Source organism: Antennarius striatus, chromosome 11, assembly GCF_040054535.1.
Source record: "Antennarius striatus isolate MH-2024 chromosome 11, ASM4005453v1, whole genome shotgun sequence".
NCBI classification, from domain to species: Eukaryota; Metazoa; Chordata; class Actinopteri; order Lophiiformes; family Antennariidae; genus Antennarius; species Antennarius striatus.
In genome coordinates, this window is record NC_090786.1 from 6,762,585 (window position 1) to 6,775,791 (window position 13,207).

General features: G+C 40.6%; 1 protein-coding gene across 2 annotated transcripts in view; it reads left to right on the top strand.

Annotated features, from left to right (window-relative positions):
• Positions 1 to 8,469, top strand: part of srbd1 (S1 RNA binding domain 1) — a 38,413-nt gene extending 29,944 nt beyond the window's left edge. For both annotated transcript variants that reach the window (XM_068327415.1, XM_068327414.1), the window contains 5 exons: positions 487 to 593; positions 1,419 to 1,580; positions 2,042 to 2,191; positions 5,702 to 5,886; positions 7,540 to 8,469. In XM_068327415.1, coding sequence (XP_068183516.1) covers positions 487 to 593; positions 1,419 to 1,580; positions 2,042 to 2,191; positions 5,702 to 5,886; positions 7,540 to 7,832 — 897 coding nt within the window. In that variant the 3' untranslated portion in view covers positions 7,833 to 8,469. The remainder of the gene's footprint in view (positions 1 to 486; positions 594 to 1,418; positions 1,581 to 2,041; positions 2,192 to 5,701; positions 5,887 to 7,539) is intronic.
• Positions 8,470 to 13,207: the final 4,738 nt, after the last annotated feature.

Below are 13,207 nucleotides of genomic sequence, written 5' to 3' on the forward strand. Positions count from 1 at the left end.
TGCTGGCATTTTTTTATTGGATCTTAGAAATTTTAATAATTTCCTCAGGAAAATTGTGCAGATATAGGACAATATCACATTTATCAAAAACAGGTTATAATAGTCAGCCAATATACAGTGTGGGGTCTATGTAAACAAAACAGTTTAGTCTAGTAAAAAAGAAATCTCCATTACCTTTAAATCATAATTTTGTAGACATTTTGGATAAAAATGACAGAAGATCACACTATTGAGACAACCACTGTCAGATAATCGACAGCTGTTTAATATGATGTTATCCCTAAATGATTGTGACTACCTTTAAACAAAAAACCTTCTGAGTCAGCACTCGTTTGTGTGGCTTTTATGTGTGGGTTTTAGAAAGGTTTGGTGGAAACCGTTTGACTGATGACTTAAGTTATTGTCGTTTTGTCTGCTAAACTAACTTTGCGTGTGTGTGTGTGTGTGTTTGTTTGTTTGTTTGTTTGTTTGTTTGTTTGTTTCTAGCATGATGTGTCAGCTAAAGCTCTGAAGGCAGCCCTGGATGGCGTGGTGCAGGAATGTGTGAGCTTTGTGGGAGTGGACATCAACATCTGTTCTGAGACACTGATGAGGTAGACAACATGTAAAAGACATATACCGTAAATAAAGCTAGTACACACACACACACACATACACGCAAATAGTGAGTTGGAGGCAAAGTAGAGCGTAAAGCTCTACCACAAACAGTTTCCCGTAACAGTCACAGCATGGCAGAGCTTCACCCACACTTGCATAGGCAGATGCTCAATGAGAACATGCGTCCGTGCGTGCGCGCACACACACACACACACACACACACACACACACACACACACATTCACTCAACATGTATACATGATTTTGCATTTATCTTTTGCAGAATACATGCTGACACATAGTTATGATACAAGCAGTAACAAGCAGAATTATTTCAGAAGTACAGAAAATTTAAAGTTTAGTCGCGCACAGACTCATACATGGTAGATGCAAACAGTGAAACGAGCTGGCATTAGCTGAAAAGCAGGCATCAGGTCATCTGTTTATACGTCTGCTCTGCAAGTGAGCTTTTTCCATTCCTGCCAGTAGTTCTGGTACCAACATAGACACATTAAGCACACACAGACGTGTTGATGACTGAGGTATTATGTTGAGTGTTGACACTGCCGTGTGTGAGTGAGTCACTATGAACATTGACAGAGCAGACCTAATTGAGTTTCAAGTCGCCTCTTTTCATTGCTTAGCCAAAACTAGACATAGTGACATACTTACTAGATACCAGCGAACCGCTTCTTTTGATTTACCCCTGTTCATTTTAGTGTTAGTGTACCAACTGTACAATACTCTATGCTAGATTCTCTGTTTTAGGAATTTGGTATGAACTAGAATCATTTGTCATTTACATTTGTTTGATCTCCCAGGCATATAGCAGGTCTGAATGCAGGCAGGGCCAGGAGTATTGCAGAGTGGAGAGAGAAAAACGGTCCCTTCAGTAACAGGGAGCAGCTCAAACGGGTCAAAGGCATGGGGCCCAAGACCTTCCAGCAGTGTGCTGGCTTTATTAGAATCAACCTGCAAACAAGGTAATCTCTGAAATGCATGCTATTTCTACATGGACATTGACTCATTCAAGCACAAATAAATGTCCAGTTCTGTTTTTCATTGCCTCCTTCCTTAAATATCTTTTAAATGTCAAATTAAATCACAGAAAATATTGTTTTTCTCTCATGGAGTGCTGTCTGGCAATTTAGGGAGTTTTAGTTTAAATTGGTCAAGACACACACACACACACACACACACACACACACACACACACACACACACACACACACACACACACAAATAAAAAAAGAATTAAAGAATTAAAAAAACATTGTAGTGCAGTGAAATTTCTCAAAGTGCAAAATAGCAACAAAATGTTTAAAGGCTTTCGATAAATTTTATTAGATTTATATTTGTAATTTGAGGAAATGTGTTTTTACATGAAAGCTCCCAATGACTTTCTCTCTATTTTAAACCCCCTTTGGTTTATGGTTTATGACAGTGCCCTGTCCTCGTCTCGTCCTGCCTCGGCGGTGCTGGGGAAACCAGCGGGGAAGGCCAGCAAAGGAAAGACTTGTGTCAACATACCGTCCTCGTTTAACCCCCTGGACCAGACCTGTATACACCCTGAGTCCTACCATGTAGCTGAGAGGTACAGCCCATTCAACAACCATCACTACCAATTATATGTATGTGTGTGTGTATAAAATATTTGTATGGGGTGAAATAAATCTACAAGTTTGAATGTATGTGTGGGAGACATTTATATAAGGGTTGAGATGTTTGCATGATGGCTCAAGAATCTGATTTGATTTGCAGAGGCATGAAATACTAGATACATTGCTGCCTGCGTTCATCTGTGTGTGCGTATATGGTGTGTGTGAGTGTGTGTGCTTCATGGAGTGAGAGGTGATCATTATATGCTGATGCTGATATCGAAAGCACGCCCAACATGTGTCCGAGGCTTCCATGCCCTGTGACACACGGGGAGAAACACACAGACGGAGAAATAGAGGGAGAACCCTCCCTGCTGCAGCTGTCGTCACTCAGCTGTGTTTAGTCTACATAAGTCCTGACACCAGTGGCTCAAACCATCACTCCCAGTATGTTGATGTCTCTTTAATGGGCTCACTGCGTGTGTGGGTGTGTCCCTCTGTATAGATGTGTGATGACATCAAGTTTTTTGTGTATCTTCATCTAAGTAACCAAGTTTGTGGGTTTGTCAGTACTTCTATCATGTCGGTTGCTTTTTTCTGCCAAATCCACAGTTTCTTTATTTTACTATTTCAAGACTTCATTTTTGACAAAGTCTAGCAGAACATGAGATTTATTTATTTTTTTAAATATGTCCTAAAGTGTGTCTTGTGGTATTTCCAGTATGTCACGTCCCTTAAGGAGGTTGAACAAGATGGCTTGTGGAGTTGAGGTCTGATGATGAGGCAGGAAAGCCACATAGAGTGGTGGCTGCTCCTCGAGGTGGTTAATTTGAAATAGTTTAAAGTTTATTATTCTGGAAAGTACTTTATTCAGTTAATTAATTTTGGATGCTTTTGACCCCTCTCCTCTCTAAACAAATGAAATCTCAGACTGAGTGCAGCATAAGCTCTCAGGGAATCACCAAGCTGACTCATTTTATTCTCACATCCTCATCTACAACTGATGCTTCTGTGTGTGCATGTGTGTGTTGTGTGATTTTATGATGTGTGGGGAATATCATGTTCATCACATTAGTGAAACTGGATCCTCTATTACTGCTTACAGCCCACACATTACCCTCTTTTTGTAACCGTATACAACACACACACACACACACACACACAGGAAAAAAAAAAAATCACAAAATTTGTCCACCTTTGTTTCGGAAATCTGGAAATGCAAATACAGCTAAGGCACTCATATTTTTTCAGCTGTGGAGGATTGACCATTAGGAGCTTTTTTGGTCAAATCAATAAATTTGACTTACTGGTGTCTAGCTAACAGTCCGTTCTATGAATGACATCCTAGCTCAGAGTTGGAGGGGGTCCATTCTGAAGGATCTTTCTCTGATGCATAACAGTCGGGGCTCAATGTTGCTATGATGTTAGACAGAGTGGATTCTTGCTGTGGGCCTGGATAAAGTCTATTTCATAGCCCACCCAATACCACACACACACACACACACACACACACACACACAAACCTGAAAGTGGAACCCACTGAAACTGTTGTAAGATCTGGAGCCAGGACTCAACTTGATCTTGACTCAACATCGTTTTCACCTTCAGCCCCCTCCCCTTAGATTACACTCATAATTTATGAGAACCCAATATGATCAACCTGCTTTCACTTTCAGATATTTTTTTGAGATTGTCTTTCTTCTTGGCACTTTAGCAAATTTCTACATAGTAGAGAAAGACAGGATGTGTAAGACAGTAGTGGGATTTACCAGCAGCAAAGGTCTCAGGCTGGATTCCAACTGGGGGGGGGGGTGCGATATGACATGTGTCTCAGAACACTAGGCTGGCTTCTACTCTGTGCTGATCCGGCCCGCTGGTGTTAAGGGATAATTCAGGGATAATTCAGCTTGTCTCCCTCTGTTGGATGGTAAATAGTGACTTTGCTGGCGGGGGTCTTTCCGCTCACAGCTGTCTCATTTGTACACAAACTGTGTCCAGTTACATCCGCACTGTCCCTGCCTCTGCCAGTGCTGTATGAATTAACTTTGTGTGTGTGGGTGTATCTGTATGTGTGTATTCTTATATGTTGCCTTCCACCTGTTGTGTCCATCATAGGGGGTGGGGAAGGGGGGGTTCAGCTGTGGAGCCGGTTTGGCGTCAGGCTGCCAGTGAGCGACATCCATCATGGACGCGACCCAGCTGGTGCACACATGAACACATGCATAGTGGCAAATGCATTTTATCACTAGCCGTGGAAAGCGCCAACTCTAAATAGTGCATGCTGTATGCACCATTTCACACGTCAACTGTCTCCCATAACTCCTATTTGCTACTGGTGCTCATGCCAGTCTGTTTATACTGTAGACGACCTAATTAGTTTGGAGTTAAATCTCAGACTCGTTGAATTTTAAATGGTGCAGCTTGACCAGCCGTCTAGACATTTTGGAGGTGGGACATCCTGTTACAGTAAAGGAATAGAAGGAGAGTTTTCCAGGCAGTTGACAGATGGACAAACAGTCCAACCTTAGCAAAGTGGAGGCAGCTCCATGCGGCTAGGTGTGAGGGTGTTTACAGCCCTCCGTGGATTTACCTGATCTAATAGGGGGTAAAGTAAATGTGTATTTTTGTGCTTTTAGTACACAAAGCCCCGACTTGGCTGCTCATGACTTTGTGTGTAATTACTCCCACACCTCTCCCACTCTCTCTCCTTTGCCCCAGCTCCTTGTTCCTTCATTTACATTTGCCAAGGGTTTGCATTCATTTTACTTCCTTACTTCCTGATTCTTTGCTATCCTTACTCTTTTATTTTTTCTTTTCCACATCAGTCTTCTTGATCTGTCTGTATTTCCCTCTCTCCTTGCATCCTGTCTTTGTTTGTCTTCATCTCTCTTCCCCAATAAGTCCAGATCTGTCTGTCAGTCAATGCTGTAGTGCCAGTGCTTTAACCCAGCTAGAAAGGCTCACTATTAAAACTCAATGATAGGCACCAGCTCTTTGCTGGCTACTACATGAGGTTGTTTGTTCACAGCTGAATTGACAAAACTTTATAGATATCTTCGTCTACCACTTCATCCGCTGTGGGGGGTCGTGGGAAGCTGGAGCCTATGCCAGCTGGCTTAGGGCGTGAGGCGGGGGAAACTCCGGGCCAGTTCACCATGGAGCCACACAGAGACACAGACAAGCATGCACGCGCACACTCATTCCTATGGGCAATTTGGAACGACCAAACAACCTGAAGCTCATGGGTTTTTTTGGAGGTGAGAGGAAGCTGGAGAACTCGGAGAGAACCCACGCAGACATGGCAAGAACATGCAAACTCCACACAGAGCGGGACACGAACCGCCTTGCTCCGCAGCGACAGCGCTACCCCCTGCACCACCGTGCCGCACTTTATTAATATATTAAATGCAATAAGAAATTGTACCATTTGGAAGTTTTATTTTATTCTCCTTATCAAGCCTTGATAAAGCTTTTAATGTTATTGAACCATCTCCACTCCCCTGCAGATTTCTGTCCACAGTGGGTGGAAATCCAGAACAGATTGGAAGTGCAAGCCTGCGACAACGTGTGGAGAGGAAAGTGGGGAACAGCAGCATGGATGAACTGTCCAGGACAGTCAACACCACCCCGGAGACACTAAAGATCGTGATAGATGGCCTGACGCAGCCTCCAGGGTTTGACATGCGACAAAGTAAGAATCTGCTTCTTAAACTTGAGCTGAAATATTGATCATTGATTTTTTTTTGTCTGTAGTCTAAGTAGACTTTATGTCATGAAATTTAGGAAGAACACAGACATGAATAAAAGAAGAAAAAAAATCTAAGGAAAATGCACAGGCATGAATTTCAATTTTTTTCAAGCATTGTTCATTTGAAACCCCTTTTAATCAATTTAAAAGAATCTACATTGAACCAAACCATAGCTAGATCTTTCATATCTGTGCCAAACATCTGTATCACTACACATATGTTTCTGTGTTGAAATCTTGTCACTGAACACAAAACTCTCTGTGTTTACAATCATATAAATTTCATAGACGGCATGAATCTGCAACCAAGCAGTCGTAGTAACTTCTTAGTCTCTCATCTTTCCCTCACAATGTCCTTTATAGGCCCCCGCAGACTGGTACAGAGTTGAACTTGTATTTTGCCCAGCTATTTGACTGGTTTGCTAGTTAAAACACACACAGGCTTTTCTATTGCCTTTATTATAATAGGCATGTCCTGGCAGTGTAACTTGATAGCATCTGACAGTGCTCACCCTTCCTCCCTACAGCCCAGAAACACTAACGCTATGATGTGATGGGTCCAGCAGACTGTGTTTTTGGACATAATATCTTTACAGCCACACTTACACAAATGCAGAAAGACCCCTGCTTTTCTCTTTAATACAATTCTCATACGTTCAGTCAAGCGTAAACACACCCATATAATTATACTCAGTCAAAAACCACTTTTCTGTAGCTCAATTTTGTTTTCCTCAGGAAGAATTTTGTCCTCAATTTATATAAGTCTATATTTTGAAATGAACATGGTGTATGGAATACAGGAGGAGGTTGTTCTGGCCCTGGGAATTTAACGTTTAACTAAGCTTGTTTTGAGAAAATAGTCTTTGAGAACTTCCCTTCTGAGACGAACAAGAGAGGGAACAATCTGGAAAATCTTTAGAATTATTATTAAAAAATAAATTCACTGAAACGGGACAAATTATGTTGGCCTGTTGGTCTAAGACAAAACAAAAGTGCTGAAAAGTCTTTATAGCAAACTAGCACTGTGTGCCTTGATACTTGATTGTCAACCTGTACTGTATGCAGGGAGAAAATAGAGGAGTCTGGATCCCCAGTCAGTATTGGCTAACTCTTCACTTCAAGGTTCACTCTCAGGTTGGCCTTATTGGGTTGCAGCACTCTGCACTAGGATTCCTACCCAGTGCTCAGCTGAGTAAACAGATGGGTTGAGGCTACCGCATGAAATCAGTGCTGTGGGGAGGATAATTGGACCAGACTATTTCCTGGGGTGCAAGCCTTCCTTGTTTGTGTTAATGCTAGAGAAAAGAAAACAATCCCTCATGAATATGTGGAAAGAGTTGAAATAGAACGATGAGAAACGTGGATGTTTGCAGATGCAGATACTTGATTGGTGCTTGAGGTGTAATATCTATTTGTCAGTTATGCCCTACACCATGCTTTTGTGAATCCATTTGCTTTCCTCAATCCTTTTTTCCAATGCCAATTATTTGTGTTCTCTCTGCACTAGTTTAGTCCTATATTTTCCTTCCATTAAAAAGAGATTAAGTCATTTCATATTTTTGATATTGCCTCTCTTTTTTTTTTTACAATCCCCAGATTTTGGGCAGGCGGACTTTAAACGAGGCATTGTGTCAATGAGTGATCTGCAGGTGGGTGCAGTGCTGACGGGCCGAGTGGAGAACACAACTCTGTTCGGGGCTTTCGTAGACATCGGCGTTGGCCGCTCCGGCCTCATTCACAAAAGTAATATCACCCTTGACAAACTGCCTGCCAGCCAGCGCCGCCGCAGTCTGGCCTTGGGACCCGGGGAACGTGTGGAGGTCCGGGTTCTGAACGTGGACCCTCAGAGGGGACGGATCGGTCTAGATCTGATCAGAGTACTGCAGTAGAGTTCATTTCTGTTATTTAAGACTCCATAATTGGACAGAATTTATGACAGAAAATTACTCAAAGCTACAGAGATACAAATCGATCTAGTTATTTGACAGCAAATGTGGTTCTTGTTTGAATACTGAATACTAAGAAATTGCCCTGTATTTGAAATTTTCATTTGAAAAAAAAAAAGATTTTTTTTTAATTTCAGTTTTGAAATATTCCATCCCAGAACAGCTGCTGCAAGTCCAGGGAAATAAAATCAAACATCAAACAATTTCTGGCCTGGAGACAAACATGACAATCTTGCTGATAGTTGGCTGACTTCCTGTTTGTGGGAGTGGATTGAACGCTACTCATTGTTACAGAGTTTATGACCTGTGCAAACGTTCTGGTTTTCTATTTGTGCATTATTACTGTTTACTGCGCATTAGAGGCACCTCCAATAGCACGGTTCATGGTAATACTTTTAGCAGTGGTGCATATAGGATCATACTTGAGCTTCTTGTTTGTTTTTGTGAATATATTATTTAAATTTAATGCAAATACTGACACACCTTCAACTACAAATGTTCTGCTGATCCAGGCAGATTCTGTTGACTTTGTTCGTGGATACTTGATTGAAGCATCTGAGGAATTTGATAATAAAAATATTTCCACTATATCTCTGGGTACATAGTGTCAAAAACAAAACAAAAAAAATCATATTTCAGCAGTTGGTGTTGTGATTTGATTCACATTAGAGAAGAGGGACGTGGATGAGAATGGAAAAAGCGAGGATGGAGAAAAGGAAGGTGGGAGAAATAGAGGAGCAGATGTGTTAAATCATGGAAAGAGGAAAGAGGACACCAGTTAAAGAACAAGTTTTTCTATCACATAATAGGAAAATGTGAAAACAGTATGGGTTGGCTGAGGGGAGGTTGGGGGTGGTCAGAAATGAGGATAGGAGGAGTGTGTCTGTGTGTGTGTGTGTATGTGGGGGGGGGGGGGTTCTATCTCCCAGACTGCAGTAAAGCCTGAAGGCTTTTTAGGCATTGTCCCAGACACAATTATCCCAGGACATACACATGCAAACACACACTAATCAGCTGCTTTGAAATTAATCCCAGACTCCCAATCCACATTATCTAATTTGTTTTTATGAAACTGGAATAAATAAAAAAATACATGAAATATAGTTCAGAGAGAGCCTGAGGTCCCCTGTGCTAAACGTTACGCTGAATGCAGAATACCTAATCACTGTTAGTGCTGCCGCTTCACTTTCTCCCCTTGGGGGAACAAATAGAATATGTTCTAGTCACACACAAATAGATGTTCAATCAAGATTAATCACAAGTGGCAGCCTGCTTAGTGATGATCTGAGAAGAATGTACACACACACACACATAGGCTGGACTCCAATACTGTATTTCATTGTCTTTCATTTTTCCATAGGAGATTCAATTTTTTAATCAGTGTGGCTCATTTTATTTGACATTAACTCACTTTGTCATCATTTTGTCTTGTGTTTGTTTTGATCTACTATACTGTCTTTTGGCAGCATGTCCTATTTTAATGCATCCAGTGTTTTTGTTTTAGGGAACCGATACATTCGTACAAGTAGACATAGCTTCCTTCAGCATCATTCTTGCTTTTCCCGCCCTTAATTTTCCTCCCTGTACTAAACGTGAGCACACAGATGGGACAGGCAATCTGGCAGCCAGCCCCTGCTGGCCCTCAGAGTTTGTGTCCAGTGTTGACCAGTGATGAGCCCATGATAAGAGGAGTAACAGCAGGAGTGGTTGCTTAGTTGTTTTCCTCCAGTGCCATGCTGCTCTACTGTTGTGTTATGGAGTGAGCTCAGGTGTGACTGGTGGATTTGGTGAAATGTGAAGAAAATTGATGGGTAGCCAACAAATGTGTTTCATACTCTTGCTCATAAAAACATCTCAGCAATTGTTGTCCTGGGTTACTAAAAGCTAAAATAACAAAAATTCCAAGTGGCCGAGCAGAGCTGTCTGTCATCTTTGGTCAAGATCCAGCGGTGAAGACAGGTGGAAATGAAATAGTCTTAACTCTTAATTCCACGTAATAGGAGGAGGGAATGGCTCTCCCAGCTAATAAATGCATCATGCCAGGTGAACATTGAGAACAGAAAAGTTGTCTCTGTTTATACCTCATGTCTCAGACTCCCTGTTAAAACAAACAGCAAGAAACAAACTTGTGTATAGGTTTAAAGGATTGCAAACTTCCCCTTATCCATAACAACTTTGGTCAGATGTAGGATGAGCCGACTCAAAGTGGATGAATGTCAAGACTGTGTGTCAAATTATAGCAGTAACAGCTACTGCCAGGGCCAGGAACTTTGTGACAGTGGTTCCAAAAAAGAACCATTTAGACATGTAGCACATTCAGAATGAAGATTGCCCAAAGATAGATGTGTATAACATTGATTTCTCTCACTTTTTTAGTTTTATCCTTATGTTCTCTACATAAATCTGTTTCCTTGAGCATGTGAAGATGAATATTTCTTCTTGCGTTAACCCACTGACTGCATGTTTTGGCTTAAAATGACTTTACAAGGAAGCAGAGTGGAGAAATCAATTTCTTTCTTTAGATCTCTAACAATTCTTCGATCAGCAGAAAAGTCTGTCTTTTATGTAAGAGTAATATGAAATAATATAGATTATTATTGGTATTGAATCATTGGTAAAATATAACTATATTTGTGGATATCACCTCAACTTTCTGTGACATTATATGTGTATGTATAAATACATACACCAAAGTCCAATTAGTAACCTTAACCCTAAAGATAATCTGTCGTGATTTTATGTTTAATAGATATAATTATTGGGAAAAAATCCATAACCTGCTATTTAATTTGGATTAACTATGATGAAATTGATGAAATGAAGTTGTTTTGTATAATCCAGCTAACAGATGAACAAATAGATGACAGTGAAACCATAACTTTCTTGGCGGGCATAGTAAAAATAATCTTAAGTTCCTGAAAACAGAAAATACTGAAATTTAATTCTTAGTACACAGTACTGGTGGTAAAAACCACAGAAAAAAATGAAGGTTTCTAACATCAGAGCCAAGAATGAGTTTATGATGAGTGCAAACAAGAGTCACAAAAATGTCCCTGTATTCTTGTTTTCCAGTGTCAGCAAAAAAGAAAAAAAAATTGAAGGTAGGGGATGAAAAAAGTTTGGTTTTAGACATCATTGTTTAAAAAAATGAAGAGCAAAGAGAGAAGACATAGATGAATGGAGGAAGGAGACAGAGGAATGGAATGAGACAGGAAATGAAAGGCTTTCTCCGGTTTCACTCCCCGTGACCTCATCAGTGTGATCATGGGTTTTATGAGCTTTCCCTCTTGACGCCCACACACCACCTCACACGTGCCAGGACACACACACACACACAAACGTATATATCATTTACTGGCTCTAAGACAAACACACACTACATGTGTTTTGTCTCTCTGTTCCTTTTCTCGCACTCTCTCCGTCAAGCGTTCACGTACTTCATTACGTATCTGGATGCTCAAAAAATCCGGAAAACTTGGATCCACTGATGCACAAATACTGTAGTACCGGAGGGAAGAAAATCTGTTCTTACTGCTTTTTCCTCTGTCTTTACTGATTGTATTAGCCTTTTCAAGAAAGCTGAGGATGTGCAATGCAGCAAATGCTTTCAGTCACACTGAAAAGGTCCCTATATGAAAGCTGTAACATTTACATTTCATCTTCAGAATAAGTTCACAGTCATATACAGTGGTACCTCTACTTACGAAATTAATTGGTTCTGGAAGAAATTTCTTAAGTAGAAAATTTTGTAAGTAGAGACGTGTTTTCCATGCAAATGCCCTAATCCGTTCCAAGCCCCCCAAAGGTTCAGACATAAATGTTTTATAAAGCATAAAAATGCATCAAAACATGTAAAAAATACATGTTACAATTAGATTATTACACAATAAATGAGAATTGTGCGTAATGAAAAAAATAAAAAGGATGGGTCATTTACCTTTTAACTGCTGTCCTCATTGTTTTTTGCCCTCTTTGGTTCATGCACTACTTGCCTCACCATGCCGAACAACAGAGTGAATTCCAGTCCTCCTTTTGAACTTCTCCAACCACCCACGTGATCCCTTAAACTCCCGGTGTTTTATGGCTTCCTTTTTTTTTTAATAACGTGGAGATTGTAGATAAATTAGGGCCATATTCTTTGGCGAGATCAACCCAAATGCATCCCTTTTTCATGCTTTTCTATTATCTCTTGCTTTGTATGGACAAAAAAAACTCTTTTCTTCTTCTTTTCCTCCTTTCTCCATCACTTTCTTGGGGTCCATAGTGGATACTCTAAAAGTGAATATATTTACGTAAAACTATCAGAACACCGCATGGATCGAGGGCCGAATGACGAGGACACTGCATAGACACCTATCTAGAGACACATACGATAGAGGTCCCTTTTAGCCAATGGGATGCCAGGAAGATGCTAGGTAATAGCCAATGGCAGAGCCGCTGTAAGAATGTTGCGTTCAGGAAACTTTGGGAGCTGCGAGTAGCAGCCCATACTGTTTTTTTTACCTTTCGTATCCTGAAATTCCCTTCGTAACAAGAGGCAATATTTTCCTGTTGAGGCGTTTCGTAACTTCGTATGAAGAGACGTTCGTAAGTAGAGGTACCACTGTATTCCAAATCCCTCAGGAGAGAAAATGTAACTTTTTATGTTGCACCAAGGCAACAGGTCTAATGCCTCCCCAGTCAGGTGAAGTCAAACAGCAGCTAGCAGATTTTCTTGAGCGAGGGCGCAGCTCCTTCAAAACATCTCTGTTTCAGTTGTCTTTCTTTTCCTTCTTGAAATGACTTTCATTTTCCAACTTTTTGCCAAGTATTCCTAAGACAGCGACTATCGTAGATCGATGAGTAGATAGATACAGAGAGATTGGTAGGTACATCATCAATGAGGTAATGTAAATGTTAGAAGCAGGGCACTAAAAGCAGCTTTTGAGACATTTACCCTCCAAATCCATCAGTAGTAAACAGCACTTCTGGTTCTACATGCACCAGTCCACCTTTATGGTTTCCTCTAGTCTATGTCATGCATTCCACAGAGTACTGTTAGGTACTTTAATGTATTATAAGTGCTCTGCAATCTTGTGATTTGTAAAAGAAAAACACAGGAATTGCTGATTCAGGCACCTTTTCAAAATGTCTAGTATTCCATAACTAATTATGTTTAAAGTGGCGTGTAGTTTTGGGCACAGAGAGAAGTTATTTTACCACGAACAGCTGCAGCTCTTACGTACCGTTTGAAATAATAAGCTTGTATTGATTGAAGACGATCATGGAAGCCAGGTGCAAATTAAAACTTAAAAAATTATGTTGAGTGAGTAAGTTAA